This window comes from Nannospalax galili, unplaced genomic scaffold, assembly GCF_000622305.1.
Source record: "Nannospalax galili isolate Female #2095 unplaced genomic scaffold, S.galili_v1.0 scaffold123, whole genome shotgun sequence".
Classification (NCBI taxonomy): Eukaryota; Metazoa; Chordata; class Mammalia; order Rodentia; family Spalacidae; genus Nannospalax; species Nannospalax galili.
In genome coordinates this window covers 1,536,226-1,557,185 of record NW_008350332.1, presented here as the reverse complement: position 1 = coordinate 1,557,185, position 20,960 = coordinate 1,536,226, and the positions used below count along the sequence as shown (strand labels likewise).

At 43.5% G+C, this 20,960-nt stretch overlaps 1 protein-coding gene across 14 annotated transcripts in view; it reads left to right on the top strand.

Moving 5' to 3' along the window:
* The window catches only part of Pard3 (par-3 family cell polarity regulator), a gene marked incomplete at its 5' end in the record, with an annotated part of 355,877 nt that overhangs the window by 153,153 nt on the left and 181,764 nt on the right, over positions 1-20,960 (top strand). For 11 of the 14 annotated variants that reach the window (XM_029570673.1, XM_029570672.1, XM_029570671.1 and 8 more), the window contains 1 exon segment: positions 2,857-3,088. In XM_029570673.1, the coding sequence (XP_029426533.1) occupies positions 2,857-3,088 (232 nt within the window). 14 annotated transcript variants of the gene reach the window in all.

The following is a 20,960-nucleotide window of genomic DNA, read 5'->3' as shown; positions in this document are numbered from 1 at the left end:
ATATATATGAGGCTATAGATTCTTTGGCCATCTGAAAGTGGTAAATGGCTTCTTTTAATGAACTTATACAATTTGTATTTATGTATTCACAAAGAAAAGAAGCACATTTTCTGGAGTTTCTTTTTGTCTTGTTTGCTTTGTTTTGAGACAGGATCTCATGATCTCGTGTAGCCCAGGCTGACCCCAATTTCTACTGAGGCCAGTACCTAAAGATGACCTTGAACTCCTGATCCTTCTACCTCCATGAGTGCTGAGATTAAATGTGTGTATCATCACACCAGGTTTATGTGGTGAGGGTGTGGAAACCAGGCCTTTGTGTTTGTTAGCAGGCACTCTGCCAACTGAGATACATCTCAAGCTCCAGGAAGCACATTTTCTAAGCACCATTTCTTTTGGTAGAGGATGGAGGCTCAAAATTAGACAACACCAATACCATAAAACCTTTCTAAGGTCGTTTTATGTGGGCAGTACCTGGTCTATAGTCTACTGTGTTCTGACCTAGCTTCCCAAGTGAGCTCTTCCATGTGTGTCTCAAGTCCCCTCAGCCCATGACCATGACAACAAGGCTTGTTTTAAAAAAAATTATTATTTGTATATGTATGTATCTGAGTGTGTGCGTGTGCGTGCATGAGTACAGATGCCCTCAGAAGGCCGAAGAGGCTATCAGATTCCTCTATTTGGAGCTACCATTGGTTGTAAACCACCTGACCTGGGTGCTGGGAACTGAACTTGAGAACTTGAATCCTCTAGTAGAGAGCGGTAACTTCCAAACCATCTCTCCATCCCCAACAACAGGTTTTTTGAGTGCAGTGCTAACAACTGGAATTATCTTCTAGGCAGACTGTATAGTCACTAGATGACTGATAATTCCAAATGCACAATATTCTCTGTGGAATTGAGCAGATTCAGAAAGGCATGAAAGTCTCACTGAAGTATAACTTCAGGGCATGATCACCCCACCTGTTAGGTGCCACTGCCCAAGGAAGAAATTGGTCAGATGACCTTCAAAGCACTTTTCAGATTTCAGTGCAGTCGTGTTCTGAGGCTTTGGTACCTAGGGAGCGATCCGCCAAAAGAAGAAATATGCTGACTCATAACAGTGTGTCCGGGAAAAAGAACTCTGCACCCTGGGTTTTGGGGGGATTTTTTGTTTATTCCCTTATATTTGACAGCTGGCATCTTTACACCAACATAGAACAGTATTGCTTGGGCATGGCTGTGCCATCATTCCACAGTTGTCCTGGGTTTGTGAAAGTTTAATAATAGAAATCTGAGATTCCAAGACTGTCTTCCCTGGTGCTACCCTGGGTGCCCCTTGCCTGATAAGGAGGCAAAATGAACTTCATGTCAAGATATATGGACTTGATTTGCTGGCCAGAACATTGAAAAGGAGCCTAGCCATCATATTTAGCTCTGTATTACTAGAAGTTCAATAAGGCAGATCTATATTTGTTGATGTTAGAAAGAAATGACCTTAGAATTCACGGAGTGACCTGGAGCCCCTATAATTCATACTGTTGTATTTGGAAGGCAATTTTAGGTGAAGACTCTCAGAACCGATTTCTGATAGTTGCTGCTAACGTGCCTCTGTGGTTCTTTCTAACAATGAATTTCTTAAGTTCTTTAGGTAGGAGAAACCTGTTTTAGTTTCTTGCCATTCTTTGAAATATAAAAGGTTCAGGGTATTGAAGTGCTCAGACCATAAGCTTGAAGTGTTGCCCCAAGGAACTGGACAGTGTTATCACTAAGGGTCCATTATTTGCAAAGCCTAAAGGAGTGAGTCCTGATTCACTCATTCTTATGGGTAATCCACCTCTGTTCAGCTATGGAGGAGGACTGGGCAGATGGCTCAGTTGATTAAGTACTTGGCACACAAGTTCAAGAACCTCAGTTCTATCCCTAGTACTAACATAAAAGGATAAACATAATGATGTGCCTCTGTAATCACAACCTTGGGGAGACAGAGACAGGCAGATACCTGAGACATGCTGGCCATCCAGCCTGGCCTATTCCTCAGCTTCCAGGCCATCGAAAGACCCTGTCTGAAAAAAAAAAAAAAAGACAGCACCTAAGGAACAACACCTGTGGCTGACCTCCAGCCTCCTCACACATGCACGTGAAACCACACCATACAATTTCATGAACATGCACATGCAACCACACCATACAACTTCATGAACATGCACACACACATGAATGTGGAAAATTAGTGCATCTAGTATGTAGAGCAGCATTCACTTACGGTGTTTGCCTTCTGCTGTAGCAAATAAGGAGACCTCACAGAAGCCATGAAGGCCTGTTGTCACTACAAACAAACAAACAACAGCAACAAAAAAGCAACTCTTCTATATATATGCATGTATCAGGAAGCCTGGGGCAAGAATTCTGTGCTACCATGGTGATTGCTGATTGAGAGGGTTATTCAGTACATTGAAGAGGGCTCTGCTGGTACCTGCAGGATCTTTAATCAAGAGGAAGGAACTATGTCCTAGGCTCTGTTTGCCTGCATGCTTTTGCATTTGCAAATATAGAGACCTGCTGGGTGTGTGTGGCCTAAAGGGGTTTCCCAAATCCCCCCTGCACTTCAAGCTCTGCAGCAATGAGGGCATCTCCATGTCTCCATGTACAGGGAACCCAGCCAGGAAGTTGTGCCTTTCTTGCCTCTGGTGCCCTGTCTCCACATAGGATTTGCCTATGTGCCCAAGTTACCAAATCACATGGCCCTTCTCAGTTTATGTGTGGGAAGGCCCTACCACTGTAGAAATTGGGAGAGTGTGATTTCATGTGCCATGTATTGTCCTTATATTGTTGCCATGATTCACAGATCCTTATCTGCCCTTTTTTCCTTCTTTCAAGTGGAAGAAGACACAGAAGAAAGTTCAAGGTCAGGGAGGGAGTCTGTGTCCACAGCCAGCGATCAGCCTTCCTACTCTCTGGAGAGACAGATGAATGGGAACCCAGAGAAAGGAGACAAGACAGATAGAAAAAAGGACAGAACTGGAAAAGAGAAGAAAAAAGATCGAGAGAAGGAGAAGGAGAAGTTGAAAGCCAAGAAAGGAATGCTGAAGGGCTTGGGAGACATGTTCAGGTAAGTTTGTGGATGTGAACAGGAGCTCTGAACGCAGTCTTGATCACTCAGCAATGAGATGTACCCTGAGAAATGCACCCTTGGGCGTCTTCATGACTGGTCAGACATCATAGAGTGCAGTGATAGGGTTGGTGTAGCCTGCTCACCACACAATATATACTTCTGCTTATGTGGCACGTGACCATAGGTGGCTGAGGTTAACAGCAAGCACAGCTTGAGAAACATCTTTGAGGTCAACTCAAATTCTCATCGCCTTCCTGGTCATAGCTACTGCATTTTTACTTTCTTTACAATTTCACTGTGATTATTTCAAACTATTTCTTCCAGCACCCTTCAGAAGGTATCTTGCCAAGCTCATAACAGTGGTTTGGAAGGAGGGACTCTTCTTCCCTCTGCCTGCAAAAGGCCCATGGAGACAAAGGCCTATTAAAGTGCTGTTTGTTCTTTTTTGTATGGGAACAATGGTTCATTATTTAAATTTAACATAGAGCTCAAGTTAGTGGTAGCATTTAAAGGTTCATTAATAACAAGTCTAATAAAAATGTTACAAATAGAGCTTCAATTAAGCTGTGTTGATTAATTTAATACTTATTACTTCAGTCTGTAAAGATTTCATTAAATGTAGTCTCTGGCTGCTTCTTGACAGTTGTTTTTGTGTCCCTAAATTATACTCTGGATTACTTAGCATATAATTTTTTACAAATCGCTGCTATATAATAAAGTGACAGACTATTCAGAAGTTGTACCAAAATCTCTAAATTTTCATTTTAGGTGATTTATAACAATCAAGCATCTAATGTTAAATATGAAGGTGCTGATTATTGCATAAGTTAATCCCTAAACACAGCAAGATGATGTTTAAAATTGAAAACATACTACATAGCCTCTTGACTTTTCAAAAAGTAGTTTTTCTGTCTTCATTGGGAATCCCTTCCTTTCAACTTGTTTAGATTGTGAAATGTGAACAAAAGTTTTTGTTTTCCTAGAATTTCTTGATTTACAGTCCTCAGTGTAGCCTCAGCCTGATGGCTACACCGCACAGCAGATGTGTTGTATGATGTCTGATCTGGCAAGTCCAGGAACTGAAAGTGGAGACTCAACGTTAACTCATGGTAGACTATCGGTAGCCTTAGCTTTAGTGTATATAGAATTGTGTTTCTGTCTCCCACAGTTCCAGAATCTTGGCATCGTCATAGTTTTCATGAGAATTTTTCTCATTTATATACTGTTCCTTCTGAGTGTTTTCTGTCTGATGATCTCTCTTCATTATAGTGCATGTCCATAAATATTTACAAAATGAGACTGTTCTGCCATTAGATTCCAGCTCCCGTGTTACCCAGGGTGTGGGGAGCTTTATTCCACTTTTGGAAAATGGCAGCTCATGAGGTGGCACCTGTACAAGGCACAGGAACTGGGCAGCCACCTATCTGTAATCTCAAGTGCTCAGTGAGAAGGGAAGAGGTGGAGGAGAGCAGCCCTGAGGCAGATGGGCCACTCCTGCCTGCAGTGTTCCCCTGAAGTTTTACTAAAAACTAATACTCGTTCATGTTCTTTCATCTCCAGCATTTGCCTGATAGATATGGGTCTCTGTTCTTGATAGAGGAATAACAGGTGAAGTTCTACTGTTGAACAGCCACTTTAATTATAAATTACCTTTGTCTGCAACTTGCAACTCCAGTGGTAGAGCTTTCTGCTTGGGGTCAGAGGAGAGGAGAATGTAGGCCCTAAGCAGCAGCTGCCAGTCTTCGTTCTGCTAAATGCCTACCAAACACTGCCATGTGCTGTTTAGTTCTGAAAGCCAGCTTTGTGATAAAGAAGTTGGCCCATTCAGAAATTCAAAAGCCTGCAACTTAAGAAAATCAAATTCTACATCCAGGTGGTGGGACTAAGGTTTTTTTGTTGTTGTTGTTCTGTTTTGTTTTTTTTCATTCTGCTTTGTTAAATTAGGCTCACATTCCCCCAGTATTTAGGATTGACTGGGAAGGAAATCCCAGGCACCCATCTTGGGTACCTGGAATCTGTGGCTTATGGAGTTAGCCTGCATTGGCTTATGGAATTGGCCCTCATTGGCTTGTGAGCACTAATTGCTCAGCTTTCAGAAACTGTAAAACCAGTTAAGTACAGCCATTATTAAAAAGTAAGCCAATTATATAAAAATCAGAGGTAATTAATGCTTAGAGTTCATCATATTATTTTACTCTATACTTTGACCTTGCTTCTGAAATGACTAGCCCATCTCTGCATGTGGGTACATGTGCATAATATGTGCTCCTGAATTCTGCCCTGCTCTTCATGGCTCACAGGCATCCACATTACACATTGCACCTCAAAATCAACCTGCTGCGAGGATACACCAAAGAGACCCTTGAATCTCACAAAACAGAGTTGATCTCACTCCACATGGTAGACTACAAATGTGTCTCTGGGCAGGGTCACGCGTCTTTTCTGCCTTTGGACATGGCTGAGTTCTGTCTGCGTACACACAGCTGCTTCAGCCCTGTACCACTGAAGCTTGCTCAATGGTGTTCCTTACAAATGACTTGAGCATAATATATTCAACATAAAACAAGCTTGTGTGTGTGAGTGTGAGTGTGAGTGTGTGTGTGTGTGTGTGTGTGTGTGTGCTCTTAGCCTGCCTCCCCACTGTTATGTGCCGTTAGCATTTGTGGGCCTTGTTAGAGTTTTCAGATATTCTAAGTAACTTTCTGTACTTGTTGGCTCTAACAATTTGAAAAACTGGTCAGCCTTCTGATTATTATTTCCTTTTTCTTTTATTAATCTACATAGGAAATACAGTAAGATCTTGAAATGAGTTTATTCCTTTCTCTTTGTTCTTTGAATGAGACAAGGATGTGATGTCTTTACTAGGGTGTCGCACTTCTAAGGAACAGGTCCCAGTAGGTGTGCATGGGCTTTTTTTCCTGGTTTTCCAGAGGTTCAAGGGGCTAGTGAAAGACTCTAGCACAATGCAGTCATGGGCCTTTGTGTGTTGTTCTTGTTGCTATTTTGAGATGGAGATGACAAAAAGGCTAAGGAGTCAGGGACATTAAAGATTGGAAGTCTAACTTTGAGAGGGGGGTACAACACTTGTATGCATGTGGAGGTCAGAGGACAACATTGGATATCGGTCCTCACCTTCCACCTTGTTTGAGGCATGGTCTCTTGTTTTTAACCTGCAAACAGCAGACCCCAGCTGGCCTGTGAGCTTATGGGGATTCTGTCTCCACTCCCCATCTTGCTGTACACACACTGGGATTGTGGGGATTACAGATGTGTACTATTTCATTGTACTTTTTGTAGACGCTGGGGATCAGAACTGAGGTCCTTACACCTACACATCAAGATGTTTACCCACTGAGCAATCTTCCTAGCCTAAAAGTCCATATTTTTAGGTGATATAGCCACATACAAGGTTGTTTTTGTTTGTCTATTTAATCTTTAGTCTAATTAATGAAGTAGGAAGTTTTCTTTCACAGCAAGGCTCACAGCTCTTCTCTACCCCACGCTTGCTTACACACACACACACACACACACACACACACACACACACACACACAGGCATGCATTCTTCCTACCCTGTAGGTTGTCTGACATTTTTTTAATTATAAAATATAATGTGGGCCAAGCAGAGGAGCCATGTTTCAAGAAGCCACTGAGGGAATGCATGGTGCGTTAAGTAGATGTCACCAGCCATTGGCATAAGCTGTTTCTCACAAAGAGTCACAAAAACGATTTAATTGTTGATTACTAGCTCTAAGAGAGATTACATGAGTTGTATAAATCCCTTTTTGGTTTGTTGGTTATGGAGTGTATGAAACATAAAAGTTGCCTTCCTGCTAGTTTTAAATCACAAATTTAAATCTGTAAGGAATCCAGTAACAAATGTGCTTAACTTTTTAAATTTTTATTTATTTTTCTTTTATGTATCTGAGTGTTTTGCCTGTGTGTATGTAAGTGCACCAATGTTTTACAATGCCCACAGAGGCCAGAAGAGGGCTTGGATCTCCTCTGGAATTACACACGGTTGTTAGCTGCCATGTGGGTGCTGGGTACTGAATCTGGGTCCTCTGCAAAAACAGCTAATGTTCTTAACTGCTGAGCCATCTCTCCAGCCCAATGCTAAATTTTTGTGTTAACCTTCTGTGTACAAGGCATCGTCGTTGGCACAACGAATGGCTTTGTACCTGAGAGACCAAGCATGCCTCCAAATGGGTAATCAGGACACCTGAGTGAAATTTTTCTGTGTGCAAAGTACCCAGCACAGTGAAGGTCTGAAATGTAGAGCTGTGTGTCAGGTTCTCATATTCCTGCATATTCAGATTCCATACTGTAAAACATTTCTGAGAACTCTGACACCAACTACATGAGGTTTTCATTACAGAAGGAACAAATATGTTCTTGTAAGGAGGGAGATATCGCCTAGTGAGGTAAATTCATACCTTTTAAGGATGGAAGCAGCATTTTGAACCACCTATTTTAGCCTGGTTCTCCATACTGAAGCTAACATTATCAACACCATAGTGAGAGCCTGCATTTTCAGATATTACCAATTGAAAAGAACATTCTCCTCTTTTTCAATTTGGTATTGCTTTGCTGGGAAATTGGATCCCTTATCATTTGACCTTTGAGAACGGTACACATCCCTGAATAGAAGATTCTTAGAAGTGACCTGACTATACGTGTCTCCAATTTATTTCTTGTGTGTTTTGTTTGTGTATATGTGTGGGTGGGTGGGTTCGTTAGTGGGCAGCATGTGTGATAAGTGTGCAAGCACAGGGTGGTGTTCCCTTGTGAGGCCCCAGGGTCCCTTTTCCTCCCTTTTCCCAGCACTGAGGTTGCAAATGCAAAAGCCCAGCTTTTGACATGGGTGCTGGGGATCTGAACTCTGTTCCTTATGCTTATGTGGTAGGAACTTTACCCACTGATCCATGTTTTTGAGAGGGTCTTGCTCTGTAACCCAGGCTGACCTGGGACTTGCAACCTTCCTGCCTCTTCCTTGCCAGTGCTGGGATGGGAGGTATGCATCTCTGTGTCCAGCTGAGAGTCATTTCTTGCTATTGCCTGTACGTGGCAGTGAACACTTATCACTATGGGAAACAAGCAAAAGTAATGCTTCAATCTTTAAAGAAAATTTAATCATATTTATTTTTGGAGGGAGTATACACACCATGGTGCACATATATAGGTCAGAGGACAGCTTGTGGAGGTCAGTTTTCTTCAACCATGTAGGTCCTGGGGATTGGCAGCAAGCACCTTTAAACCATCACCATCCTAATGATGCAGTCTTGTCATTAAAAGTGAGTCCTTCAGTTACAGTTAGAACAATCACCAGGACCCTGTGGCATTGATGAATTTGGGTCTGGAACAGAACATAGGAGGCTGGTTGGAACGTCATTTGGTTGATATCACATGCACTGCTAGTGCTTACTCTTTAGAACATAATCAGATCCAAGGGCCCAGTCAGTTCTCAAACCTCAATGGCGTGACGTGGATGACCCATTTGGGGCTTTTTAGGGAATTGCGTGTGTTGTGGCTCCCTCACCATGCTTTACTAACTGTGTCTGTACGTGTTTCTCATCCAGCCTGGCCAAACTGAAGCCTGAGAAGAGATGAACAGCATACCAGATTCAAGCTGTCTTGAGCAGCACGAGCTGCACAGTTGTTTTTTAAAAACATGGAGCCTGGGAATGTGGCTCAGTTGGTAGAGTGCCTGCCTCACATACACTAAACCCTGGGATCAGTCCCCAGCACCGGGTATGGTGGTGCACGCCTGTAATCCCAGCACTGAGGCGGTGGAGGCAGGAGGATCAGAAGTTCAAGGTCATCCTCAACTACATAGTGAGTTCGAGGCCAGCCTGGGATACATGAAACTGTCTTAAAAAAATGTTTGGTCTAAAATAACAAATAATAAATTCGCTTTCAATGAATTCTTAGTGGCTCTTGATGAGTTTTGTTTATTATATCAGCAGTTTTGATGGTTTTGAGATTTCTATTGTAGTCAATTTGGAGCTTTTTTAAAATCTTGATTTCAAGATGGTGGTTTAAATTGCTACTTTAGAAGACAGAGATTTTTTTCCTTTATCCTGTCGGTTTTTAAAATAGCCCCATTTTCTGAGTGGATAATCATAGTCCGTATTCAGACCTGGGCACACACCAACTGGATGTAAGAGTCAGTGCCTTTAAGATGAGATGCAGCAACAAGGGCTACCAGTCTGGTCTCTGTGTACCTTGCTGATGGGGGGGACACTGGCAAGTGGGGAAGGAACAGGACAGGAATGAGGACTGTGAGTGGCAGTTGTCCTCTACCCTGGATGATATGCAAGGTGTGAAGATCAGTAACCAATTGATCTAGGTCAAAAGGAACTTTGGCATAGTTAGTCCCTTTATGGGTTCAGGGTTCAGGAAATAAAGCAGCAAAGTTAAGAATTTCTAGGATGGCCAAACCAGTAACTCCTCCCAGTGTTTAAGAGTGGGGCTGTTTGTGCAGACACTCGTCCTGAGGTTTGTGGAGAGCAGAGGTGAGAGGGGATACCCTGTTTAGGGAATGTTTCTACAAAGAGACTTCCTGGCCCAACATTCTGTCTCCCTGCACTGGAGCCCAACTATTTTCTTCAGGATGAAGCCAGCTGCCTCCAAAGAAGCTGTAATTATTGATCCTTCATTTTTCACACCCTGGGGACTTCAGATAGAGATACTTACCCCTGTTTCCTGAGGCTGTTAGATCTGTGTCCTAACAAGAAATGAGCATGAAAATAAAGTCATTTAATAAAGGATAGTTTGGAATTGGTTTGTGTGGGGAAGGGCTTTGATTCCTCCCTACTTTAGTGGCAGTGTTATACAGCCCCTACCTTACTCGGGAAGACCCTCACCTGGGCCCTAAGGAGGCAGCCAGCACTTGTCCTTTTCCATGGTAAAACTAGCTAGGCCTGGAGTTCTTAGGCCTCATGGGACCAGTTTCATGCTGGTGAAATTAAATGGTGACCTGTGATTCTGCTGGGGATTTAAGGACTGCAGTTAAAACACACATACACTGGTTGTGGTTCAGTTGATAGAGTGCTTGCCTAATATGCATGAAGCCCTGGGTACAATCCCAAGCACCGTGTGAACCAGGCATGGTGGTACAGGCCTGTATATAATCCCCAGACTTGGGAAGTAGAGCCAGGAAGATCAGAAGTTTAAGGTCAGCCTTACCTTATGGGAGTTCAAAAACAGCCTGGGATACATGAGACCCTGTCTCAAAAAAAATCAGTACCAAAACAAAACAAAAATATGAGCAGAAATACATTTAATAAAAAGAAACAGCTAGAAAAGAGATATTTCCATTGTTCAATGTGTTTTCTTGTTACTGCAATGGAGTACAACCTTCTTTTATAATTGCCCAAACCTGGGAGGTTTCCTTGGGCTAAGTTCTGAATTTGTAAATCCCAAGGACTTGGTATGTACAACTTTTAGTTCAAATCAGAACAGTTTCCTGTTTCTTAACTCTGGAAAATAAGTGTCAGACTGACCTGTTAGCAATGACAAGTTCCAGGACCGCAGACCCCATATTTTTCAGGTATTCTTCTCTCTTCTTAGCACTTTTAAATGGAGACCCTCTGACACTCACAATGCTGATGGCTCCAAAGCTGCCTGCGTTGGGAGGTGATGCTGCACAGAGCTGACGGCTGGGCCTCGCCAAGACCTTTTCTGACATGCTTTTCTGTCCTTATGTGAAGACCCACGGCATGAATATAGAATGTCAGTGTCAGGAGGATGACACCTACTTTATAGTCTTTGTAAAGCAAACCTTTCTATAAGAGGAATTTTTGACAGTTCTGAGATGCTAAGTCAATTTCAATTCTAGATTCCGTAGAAAATGGAATCTTTTTCCTACAATTGATGTGAAAATTGAAGGCTAGTGATGATTTACTTTCTAAAAACGTAGGGTAAATAAATGCTATCACACTATTGAAAGATGTTTTAGAGACAGGCTCTGTGGCATTTGCAGGAGTGCAGTGCTTTCATTTGTTGCCAGTAGAAGACCTATATCTTTACATTTAATGTGCCAGATTAATACACCCTATTCCGAAGTGTATTTTAATCAAGCCACAAATTATCATATAAAGTAAGTTTCTTGTTCTCTCAAAGGGCCTTTTAAGGAAGTGACTGAGACCTGCTGTCTTGCATAATTGAGCAGTATATGGTTCTCTTCTGACCTGCGTTCAATAATGGCCAAATTAGGACCAAAAGATTGGCTTTCACATTCTCTTGTTGTACAGCCACAGTCTCACTTGGTGACCTTGCCACTTGCGTTGTATTTGGGGTCCCACAGTGACCGTGCTTTCACTGCTAGGCGTCCTGGAACTGCTCTGGTCCTTGCTTGCCTGCTCTGTTTTGGGGTGGTTTCTCTGCCATCCGCATTTTCTATGGCTGTTCTCTTCTGCTGGATCACCCACGTTGCCCTGTGCCCTGCTGTTGTTTCCTTCATCACAGAGAAAAATCTCTCAGCTCCACCTCCCGTGCCAGTTCTTCGCTCCTTTTCCTTTTGTCTTTCACAGCGAACTTTGCTTTCTCCACTTTCCTATATTCTCTCTCTCTTCCCATTGTCTCATATAGTCCAGGCTAGCCTCTAATGCTCTATGTAGCCAATGATAACCTTGAACTTCTGCTCCTCTGGCCTTTACCTCCTGAGTGCTGGGATTATTGCTGTATACCTTGCCCAACTGATGCATTGCTAGGGACAGAACCCAGAGTCTCATGTATGCTAAACAGGCACTCTCGCAAGTGAGCCACATCCCCAACCTCTCCCATTCTCTCTTAGGCTTTCTTCAGTAAGTCTCCATCCCTCCCTGTTCTGCAAAGCCTGGCCATAACATCACCTCACCATGACAGACAGGCCTGGCAGCCAGTGTAAATGTGCCCTAGCCCCTGTTGCCCTTGGGTCATTAATGTTAGGTGGTGTTCTACATCCTTGGCCATAATGGGTAGTCTTCTAACCAGGATCATTGCAGATCCTGGGGTCTAGCAGAATCACAGACCCACTGACATCAGAATCACAGTGGAGCAGACCTGAAAGGATATGTGCTTGTCACATAGCAGAGGACAGAACTCCCCAAAGGCTCCCTGAGTTGGTCCTATGACCAGGCACTACTTGCCCACAGGGTGATGGTCTTGAGAATATCCCACCCTCTTTGGCTGGTTTCTCAGAATTCCCTCTGCCACACCTCCCATTCCCTGGCAGATATTCCTGGCTGCTTCCCAGAAACCTCTGCTCTGATCTCACCTCAGGGTCCACTTCTGTGAAATCCAGACCTAGGTAGCCAATGCTGAGCAAATGAGACCATTTAGTAAGCAGTAATCAGGGCAAGGGAAATGTACCAATTCAGAGGAACTCTGCACTTTGTGGCAATGCTGGTCCCCTCCACCCTCATCTTTGGAAGAGGATGCCACAGTCCATGTCTGCCTTGCATGTATTCACTGCAGTGCTGAGCAGGAAATCCCACAGGGTAGTCTGTGTATGCTCTGTGAGTCTATACCTTTCTTATTCAAGTTGTCATCTTCTCTGCTGTCAGCAGTCCAACTGATGGGAGCACTCTTCAGTACATCAGCCTTGCTCAGAAGGTGCCCTTGCCACACTAATTCCACATGTGGGGCTGTTGCCAACCCCCAGGGCTGAAGAGTGTGTGCTGTAGGGGTGAGCAGTTCAAACCTGTTATTAACACTGCAGTTGCCATATGAGGGTCTTTCTAAGACTCAGAGCATCACAGTTCACGAGATGGGGTAGGATCCTTCCTTAAAAGAAGCCAGAGCCTTGGTTTTATTCTCAGAAGGTATGAACAGCCACTGAGTAGTGAGATGGCACCAGTCCTCCTTCCTGTTGAAGCCACCTGCATAGAGGGTCACAGGCCTGCTCTGCCTTACCAATAGGGAGCGCTCTGCAGCTGTTGGGTCTCCTGCAGGTCAAACTGGGATCCATATGTGCTGCTGCTCTGTGAACTCAGCTGGGACACAGCCCACTCCCACAGCCCATAATCTTCAGGCACTCCTAAATGAGGTGTGGTGAGACAGGGCGATGACAGCCGCACCTCCTAGGTCTTTCCTTCCACAGTATTTATATTTATATTGTAACTAACTTCTCCCTACCCCCAGGCACTCTTTCTCTCCTTATGTAGCAATTTTAGTTTTTTTTACATAAATAATTTATTGAGAATTTCATTCGTGCATATAAGGTGTTTTGATCAAATCCATGCCCACTCCCGCCCCTCCAGCTCCTCTGAAATCTCATCACTTTTTTTCTGATAATTTCATGTACTCTTCTTTTTCTTTTTTCTTTTTTTAATGGGCCTTTTTGCTACTTTAACATTCCATTAGTGATGTTGAACATCTTTTAAGATGTTTCATAGCCATCTTTACTATTTATTTATTTATTTATTTATTATGGGGCTTTTGGCTACTCTAACATTCACCTCCTCTAAAGGGGTAACACTAAAATCTTTTAAGGATTACATAAAAGCTCCCAAATATTTTCGATATTTTTGGCCTTTGGAACGGAGTATGTTGCTAAGAGACCCAAGGACATTGTGAGTTTTAGCCAAGAAACTGGCTACTTTTCTTTGGGGTCTTTTTACCCTAACTGCCTAGCAAATGTCTACCTCCTGTTCTTATCACACCATCCTCTGAAGAGGTTACCCAAAATGCCAATAGGGAATCAGGACACAGACCACTCTGGCTTCTTCCATGCTGAACAGGGACGCAGGGTGAGGCAATTGGAGTACCCTTCAGTGGGTCTATCTAAAAGACTCCCAAATTGCATAACTCCTATCTCTCAGGGGAAAAGAAAGTCTTTGAATCATGAATAGGAGATGTGAAGGAGAAGTAAAGGCAAGAGTAATTTGCATTACAAATCCTAGACAGGAACAATTTTGAAAAAGAAAATTAAAGGGGGCCTGGGGCATGTGGCTCAGTGGGTAGCGTGCTTGCATAGCATGCACAAAGCCCTGGGTTCCATCTCTAGCACCACATAAACAGAGCATGATGGCACACCTGCAGTCCCACTACTAGGCAGATGAAAGCAGAAGGAGCAAAGGTTCATGAACATCCTAGGCTACACAGTGAGTTCCAGGCCAGCCTGGGCTACACAAAACCCTGTTGCAGTAAAAGAAAGAAACCACTTTATTTACATCCTGCATCTATTCGTAGTAACAGAGATCTGAGGTAACTATAAATACCCCTCCTTGCTGTATTCCACTCCTGTTCCTGTACAATGCCATCATCACTACTTGGCCCCCATTTCTGACTTTGTTGGGCACGTGCTGGTCATGATTTCTTCAGGGTCTGAAGAGCGTTCCTCTAGCAACCTGCTGGAGCTGGGAGTTAGCAGTCTTTCACTGCATGTTAAAACCCGTGCACATCTGCTGAGAACTTTGTTTTCGTAATGCATTTAATCCTCACCATAACCCTACAAGGTGCTATTTTTAGCTGTATTTTATGGATGAAGAGACTAACAACACAGGTTCAAAGAAGTGCCTAACTTCCCAGGGCACACCATGACCTGGGGACCAGGCTACCCAGAATCTGGCGTTCCACCCTGGGGCTGAGCTCCTGAGCCAGATACCAAGCTGGCAAGCCTTCTCCATCCCCTGGGCGGGAGGAGGGGGGGGATCATGCTGCCTGGGCCTGTGCATTAGCCACAGCTGCCATGAAATCTACCCTCTGACACCACACTGCCATTATGCCTGCTGTTGCTACCAAAAACAAAAAAACAAAAAAAAAACCACTCCTATTGCCTAGCTCTGAAATTGGGAAGTTAGTGTCCTTTGACCCTGATTTTTGAGCTTTATCCTACATGATTTCTATAGCATTGTTTGTGGTTCTATGGCTCTTTCATTATCCCTTTTTGGCAGTGCCTAGGATAGAAGAAAGGGTTTCCTGCTTGTCGGGCAAATGCTCTGCCACTGGGGTACACCTTTCCAGCCCTCCTGTTAAGGATGTTATTACTAAAACATTGCCCCCTCCACATCCCTCCTCTACAGTGGTTGTACTTACTTTGTGTGATGGCAGAGTCCCTTCACCAACACCGACGAGTAGCCCGCTCCTTCTCCATCTGCCATGTTCAGGATGGCCACATCATCCCACAATGCTGACTCCTTTCAAGCTCCTGCACGTCACTTTCCCCCATTCCTTACATGTGCCTTCTTGTACCTCAGACCTGCTCCACCCTTGCTCTTTCTAGAGTATGAGGTCATCCTTGTCTGCTCAGAACCTGTCTGCAGTCCTTACTTCTTTACTGATTCTACCCTGCAGTCTCCATGTCTTCCCTACCTGATCCTGGCCATGCAGGAGACCATGGTGCCCCTCTTAGGCTCTGGCCCAGGGCAACCTGCTGAGCTCAGCATTCCTCATCTTCTGTCTTGAATCTCTGGGACCCTCAAGCCTGGGCTTTGGGGTCCAGCATGTGTAAGACCCTGGGTTCTGTTCCCAGCAGTGTCTTTGTGTGTTAACAACTCCTGTCCATTTCCCACTCTCATAACTGGTGTGAACCACATCCCAAGGTGAACTTTTGAACCTCAAGAATTTCAATTTTCTTTCCTTAAATGAAAATAAAATTACAGTTTTTGGCTCGGTGTTGGGGATGGCCTTGCATCTGGTATGCACTCTATCAGTGGACCATATCCCCCAAAGCCAAACTTTTGTTTTTCTTTCTTAAAATCACAAAGATGACATCCATCTCTTTCAAAATGGGTTGATTCTGGCACAGTTAATTTTAAGAAAACCATCATGTGGCACCACTTGCAGCAGGGACTCTGATAGAGTAGTTCTTCTGGTAGTGTTTGTTTGTTTGTTTTTCAGACAGGGTCTCACATAGCCCAGCTGACCTGAAACTCACTAGCTAGCTAAGTTTGATTTTGAACTTCTGGCCCTCTTGACTCTACTTCCTGAGTGCTAGATTATAGACATATACCAGCGTGCCTGTTTTCATGCTGTGCTGAGAGTAGAACCCAAGTCTTTGATATGCTAAGCAAGGGTTTTACCTCTTGAGCCATATCCCAGACCCTAGAAGTTTCCTGATGCTTTACTGAAATATTTCAGCAGTAGCTGCTTAGTTTTACTTCTAGCATAGTGACAAAGTGCTAATGGTCATTTATGTGGGACAGTTTGCCTTACCCTGAGCTGCCCTGGCCACACTGAGGAAAGGGCAATCGCTCTGTGCCATAGTTTGACATACCCCTCCAGTGGTAGTGCATTTGTAAATGAGCAGCCAGCCTACCGATGGGCTATTGCATGTCAGCGCATGATGAGTATCTCCTTAAAGATTAACTTTTATTGCTCCTCTGCAAATGGAGGTTGGTACAGGAGCTTATCCTCAGGGAAGGAAGCTGTGAAGTGTGCCCTGATCCAGCACTGTCCCCACATTCCTGCCACTGGCAGGACAGACTGCATGCCTCATGCAGAGCTGATTGCTGCTGAAGGGAACACCTTTCCCTCAACACATCCAAGCCTTACTTCTGTCCCACCCTGTCAACTATACCATTGGATGAATCAGAAATAAGCGTAGTAGATAGATGTATTCACATAAAATTCTGCCCTCTTTGCACAAAAAGTCACCTGGGCAGTAAAATAAGCTCTGAGCATTTTACTGCTCACCTGGTGAGAAGGGTTTCTAAGAGGAGCAGATGGATGTGGTTCTTTTTTCCAGACGTAGTTATCACACATGCATGATCAGTTTAGTAATTGTGAAGCACAGTCATTGTTTTCAGAAAATGGTTTTAGGGGGCTAGAGAGATGGTTCAGTGGTTAAGAGCACTGACTGCCCTTGCAGAGGACGGGGTTTAGATCCCAGCACCCTCACGGCAGCTAACAACCTGTAACCTGTTCCATGGGATCCAATGCCCTCCTCTGACCTTCATACATATTACACAGCATGGATTCATTTAGGTACATGCAGTAAAATAATAAATGAAATATAAGAAAAAAGAAAATGACTCTAGAACTGAGACCTGTGAGGTGTTCTCAGCTCTCTGTCTTAAGGAGGTGTTTTGCCTTAGCGGGATTGAAATGTTTTTAATTTTATTTTTAAGATTTTTATTTATATGTGTATGAGTGTTTTTCCTGATTGTGTGTAAGTATACCACATGCACACCTAATGCCCACAGAGGCCAGAAGAGGGCATTGGCTCTCCTGGAATACTGTTAAGGACAGGTGTTAGTCACCATGTGGGTGCTGGGAACTAAACTGGGTCCTCTTTAAGAACAGCCAGTGCTCTTAACCTCTGAACCATCTCTTCAGTTCTACGATGTTTTTTCTATCCTTAGTAATAAGTACATTCTGCCTTGCAGTCCAGTGTATATGTAACACATACCAATAGCTGAAGTAAACATTTGTTAAAGGAGTGTGCATACCTCTCCCTGTAGTGCTCTCTGGTCTTGCAGAGGTGCAGTAGTAGTGGATAGGAACCTAGGGCTGAAAGTAAACCACCTACAGTGCCTGGCTGGAATCCCAGCTCTGTACTCTGAACCACTCCACACGTGGTTCCAAATCAGAAGCCAGCTCCTCATTCCAAGTGATGGCTAAGTAGAAACTGGCCACTGCTGCTGTTACTGTTATTCCTACTTCCTATTTTGTTTGTTTCTGAGTCAGGGTCTTACACCTGTCATCTCAGTAATGGCAGCAGGAGCCACATTAAGGATGTGAGGGGCTCATTTTAGTAGATTCCCCAGAGTATAGCTTGCAGAAAATGTGTGTCAGTGGCAGGTCTTGCTGATTATGGGTTGTGCCTTAAAGAGTTTTCACATGGTTCCTGGGTTTCTTTTCTTCCATGTGTGGGAGCCAGTATCATCTACACAGCCTTCCCAGAGGTCTTAGGGGGTAAGAATCTAAATCAGGCATTTGTGTCCAAACTTTCTTCATGTTTACTCACTGAGAAAGGTATTCAGGTCAAACAAAGCACTGGCTTCATTAAAGTGGAAGCATTATTTATTTAGCCTTCTGTCCCTCACTCCCTCCATCTCTCCCTCTCTCATGTTCGTTCTCTCACTCTCTTTTGCAAGTGTGGGGATCAGATCCAGGGCTTTGTGCATGCTAAGCAGGACAGTGACTGGAAAAGAGCCACCGCTGGCCTTTCATGTCACCCTCTGCATGCAAGCCTGCTGCAAGGACAGCTTTAAAGCAAATGTGTGGCTTTCAGTCTCTTGTTCCTTGAGAGGGTGAATGTTGGGGAGACAGTGGGTGCCAAGGCTTTTCTCGTTTCTCTGGGTTCTCACAGTGAGGTTCTGCCTCTGATCCTTGGCACTTTGCTCTTTGACCAGTCTATCAGCCTTCAAAGACACCTCAGCCCCTTCAAGTTGAATCTGACTATGCAAATCAACCTAAAGACAAACTGTGGAAATCTGTACCTCTTAATTTACTCTGTAGAGAGCATTTTCTAAGAAGTGTGAATCAACAAAAATTGTTTCCTGTCATTGACAGAAAAAAGTGCTGACTGATGTCTGACTTTACAGATAATGAGATCTTTAGGGAAGTTTCTGTCTTTCAGAGTTCCAGAAGCCAGATCCAAAAGTCCGAGACTTTTTCTTTTTGAACCATCAGCAGCCTTACTGCTTTTCTTTCTGGCTTTTAAAGCATACAGGTAGGAAAGCATCAGTGAGGCCATTCCATCCACTGTAACTGTCAGGTCTCCATGAATCAGTAGAAAGGACATACAATCTGACTCTTAAGTATTTAGTTGATGGTGAATATTCCCAGCTCAAAAAACAAATGACTTCATATTATGAGCCTTGGGCACTGTGGGTGTTTTCAATTGGGGTGTCCATTTGAATATCAGTAAGGCAGGTGGTAGCAGAAATTCTTTGTTCTGTTAGAGTGAGGTATGTAGCGAAATGTACCTTTTACTTTGTGCCTTCTCAGATGGAAGTATTTTTATGACTTAGTGCTCCTTACCATTTCGTATGGGGACTGCCTCAGGGCGGTACCACATACTGAACTGTTCTGAGGCTGAGGGAAAACCATGGAAACCAGATGTAGGGTGTGATTATTTGCCTCTGACCTGGCAAAGTGTTGGGTTTAACAAAAGAAGCTTAATAGAAACGCTCAAATTGACCCTTCTCATCACTTGGCTGCTTCGAACTCAATCAGCCTCTCATTATTATCAGCGTGATTCGAGCAAAGGCAGCTCGATCATATTTTTCATAATCACTCCTTGAGCCAAATGTAATTTGCAATTTGTGGTATTGTATTATGAAACAATAATGCATTAAAATGAACAGAGCAAGAATTAAGAGCAAGGCAGTGCAAGAAGACCCAGACAAGGAACTGAAAGGCACCCTCAGAATCACTCTACGAGGACGTGACTGATTTCTTTGCAAAAGAAACATTTAGCAAAATCTGAATCCTGCTTTGTTTTCCTGTGTTTAAGTATATGGGAATATGTATGTGTGTATGTGTGTATGTATGTATATGTGTGTGCATGTTATCATAAAGTCAGTGTACTTAGAGAAGAAACAAAGTGTAATTTGCATATCATTTGCGTTTAGATGTTAGGGGTTATGGGGTTAGTGTGGCTTGATTACCTGTGTGGGTATGATATAAAAAAATTAGGCATAACAAGCCTTATAAACCTGGTGTGAAGCTGTAATTACTAATTGACCTCTTTTTACAAGAAGCAGTGGAAACTATGTCATGTGTTCTGTGAGCTTGCTGATGGCTGGGGTCCAGCCACATGACGAAGATGAACTCGCACTCATCCCCTCCATGTTTGGAGAATGGTCCTGTGTGCCGGCCACCTGTGACATTTGAATTATTGATGAATTCATCTCATGTTTGGAAGGATTTCTATATGTGCCTTGTTCTGGCTTACATCTTTATTTCTGAACTCATTTTTGTGTGTTAGGTATTTTTTTGACTTGGAAATCTTTGGCGTCAACAGTGATTCTTCAGTCAGGATTGATTTAGTGCTGACCCCTCCCCAGCATCCCCTCAATTTTTTATTTCTCAGGTGTAGCTCTATGATTTTCTTGCTCCATACTCCTCTAGGGTTTCTGAAGCATCTGTTTCCCAGATATATCAGCACATCCTTGGTTAGCTACCAGAGGCTGTGGCGAGCAGAATGCACTCACAGGTAGTTAGTGGGACTTCGGAAAAGGACAAGACTTCCATAAGGCCATAAGAGCTTGGGTTATTTAGAAACTGTTGTTTTTTTTTTAAAGAAAGTCACTTCTTTTTCCCTGCATGCCAAGCAGCACACAGTCAGTTTATTAAATCAATCAGACTAGCACTGATGAGAACTGCACACAATCAAATAATGGCTCTCGAGTTTGTGAATTTCCTCGCAAAGAGCACCCCTGCTACATCTACCACTGAACAGCACCCGCCTTACAAAAGCGCCGTCAAGTCATCTTGTGCCCTTTCTCAGCCTCCCTTCTCATCACTGTTGATTACCAAGATGCCTTTTTTTTCCCCCTAAATAGGAGCTTTCTGCTTTCCATAATCAGCCTCCTCTTCCCTGATTCCCCCATCGTTTCCACAATCTACTGCTGAGCAAATCAACCACTTTCATAGTAGTGAGTCTCAAAATGTCACTAAACTGTGCAGGATCATGTACAGGAGGGCAGATCACAAGTGACTGTTTTTCCCCCTTTCTCACTTGTAAAAATGGAGTCTAAGTTAGAGAAAGAAAATGGAACCCATAAGTACCCCATTTCTAATGAACCCATGCCCCACAGTCCTTCAAGTTGTCCCTTTTAATAGGGGCTGACCATTGACAAGCCTTTCACAATATTTGCACATGCTGGACTGAATTGTTAGCATTTGCAATGTCATTAGTGCCCCTGAGCAGATGTGTGGGCCATTTTTTATGGTTCTTTTCCATGTGTAGGCACAGCTCTGGACCTTCAAATTC